Source organism: Olea europaea, unplaced genomic scaffold (genome assembly GCF_002742605.1).
Source record: "Olea europaea var. sylvestris unplaced genomic scaffold, O_europaea_v1 scaffold6812, whole genome shotgun sequence".
Taxonomy (NCBI): domain Eukaryota; kingdom Viridiplantae; phylum Streptophyta; class Magnoliopsida; order Lamiales; family Oleaceae; genus Olea; species Olea europaea.
In genome coordinates this window covers 1-1,073 of record NW_019265198.1, presented here as the reverse complement: position 1 = coordinate 1,073, position 1,073 = coordinate 1, and the positions used below count along the sequence as shown (strand labels likewise).

At 37.9% G+C, this 1,073-nt stretch overlaps 1 protein-coding gene across 1 annotated transcript in view; it reads right to left on the bottom strand.

Annotated features, from left to right (window-relative positions):
• The window catches only part of LOC111390432 (mitochondrial Rho GTPase 1-like), a 5,925-nt gene extending 5,112 nt beyond the window's left edge, over positions 1 to 813 (bottom strand). The window contains exons 1-2 of the mRNA XM_023015471.1: positions 622 to 813; positions 4 to 256 (exon numbers count right to left, since the gene is read on the bottom strand). Coding sequence (XP_022871239.1) covers positions 4 to 256; positions 622 to 798 — 430 coding nt within the window. The 5' untranslated portion in view covers positions 799 to 813. The remainder of the gene's footprint in view (positions 1 to 3; positions 257 to 621) is intronic.
• Between the last annotated feature and the right edge of the window lie 260 nt (positions 814 to 1,073).

Below are 1,073 nucleotides of genomic sequence, written 5' to 3'. Positions count from 1 at the left end.
AACATCCAAATGGACATAATATAATGCAACATCCAAATGGACATAATATAATGCCAGTAACCAAAGTACCTGATACAAACAAGAGGGAACGATTGACAAGCCTGTGATACTGCTTACGGCTTTTCCCTGCGGCAGTTTCAGGAATGCTCATATGAGGGTTCATGGCTGCATTTGCAATCCTTTGAAATAAATTACTGAAATCTCCTAGCTTCGCGCTGACAGGTATAGGAGTCTCTATTCCCATGTCCTGGCTTACCTATTAAATAGCATAGATTTGGCAAGAAGTTAAGAAGCAACAATTTAGCAAAACGGCAATTTCAACTCCGCTCTAGGAAGTTCATGGTGCATGGTCCATCATACTAGGTCCACATATATAAAAATTCCACTGGCTAAACACTGAAGACTCCTTAACTGTGCATAATGGAAATGGGCTGACAACCAAATCAAACATCGTGTTACAAGTCCCTTGCAAACCCACCCCATCAATGAGAAAACAGAGAAACTGTTTACTCAGTTTTGCTAACGTGCTGACTGTGAGTTATCCTAACAGTCAGATTTCATAAATGCAAAAACTTTTTGTTAAAGAGATCCTCAATCATGCTCAATGGGGAAGATTTATACCCGTGTCGAATCTTGAATTTCAGTCAAATAAGGATCAAGATCATCCTTATTGGCAACGATAAGGCAAGGCATCTCATAGCCACTCGTTTCCCCTTGACTAGCAACATCCACAAGCATCTCAGTTGCTTTCTGCCATGAAGCTTCACGAGAACTGGACACGCAAGACCACCAATGCATGAGATTAACAGTATAATATAATAGGTTTTCAAAATGGGTACTCTTGGCTGTTGACAAATGGACAAAATTGTGAAACTAAACCAAAGTTATTCTAAAATATATAATGTGAAGGGTATAATTAAATGATAGAAATGTCATGTTGACTGATTATGATACAATGTAGCACCTGATTACTTACTGTAATCATGAAAGAAGAATAAAATCAGATATTTTTTGTAAAACAGACCTTGACCTTTAGAAAATGAACACAAAACAACAGGGTTAATCATGTTCCC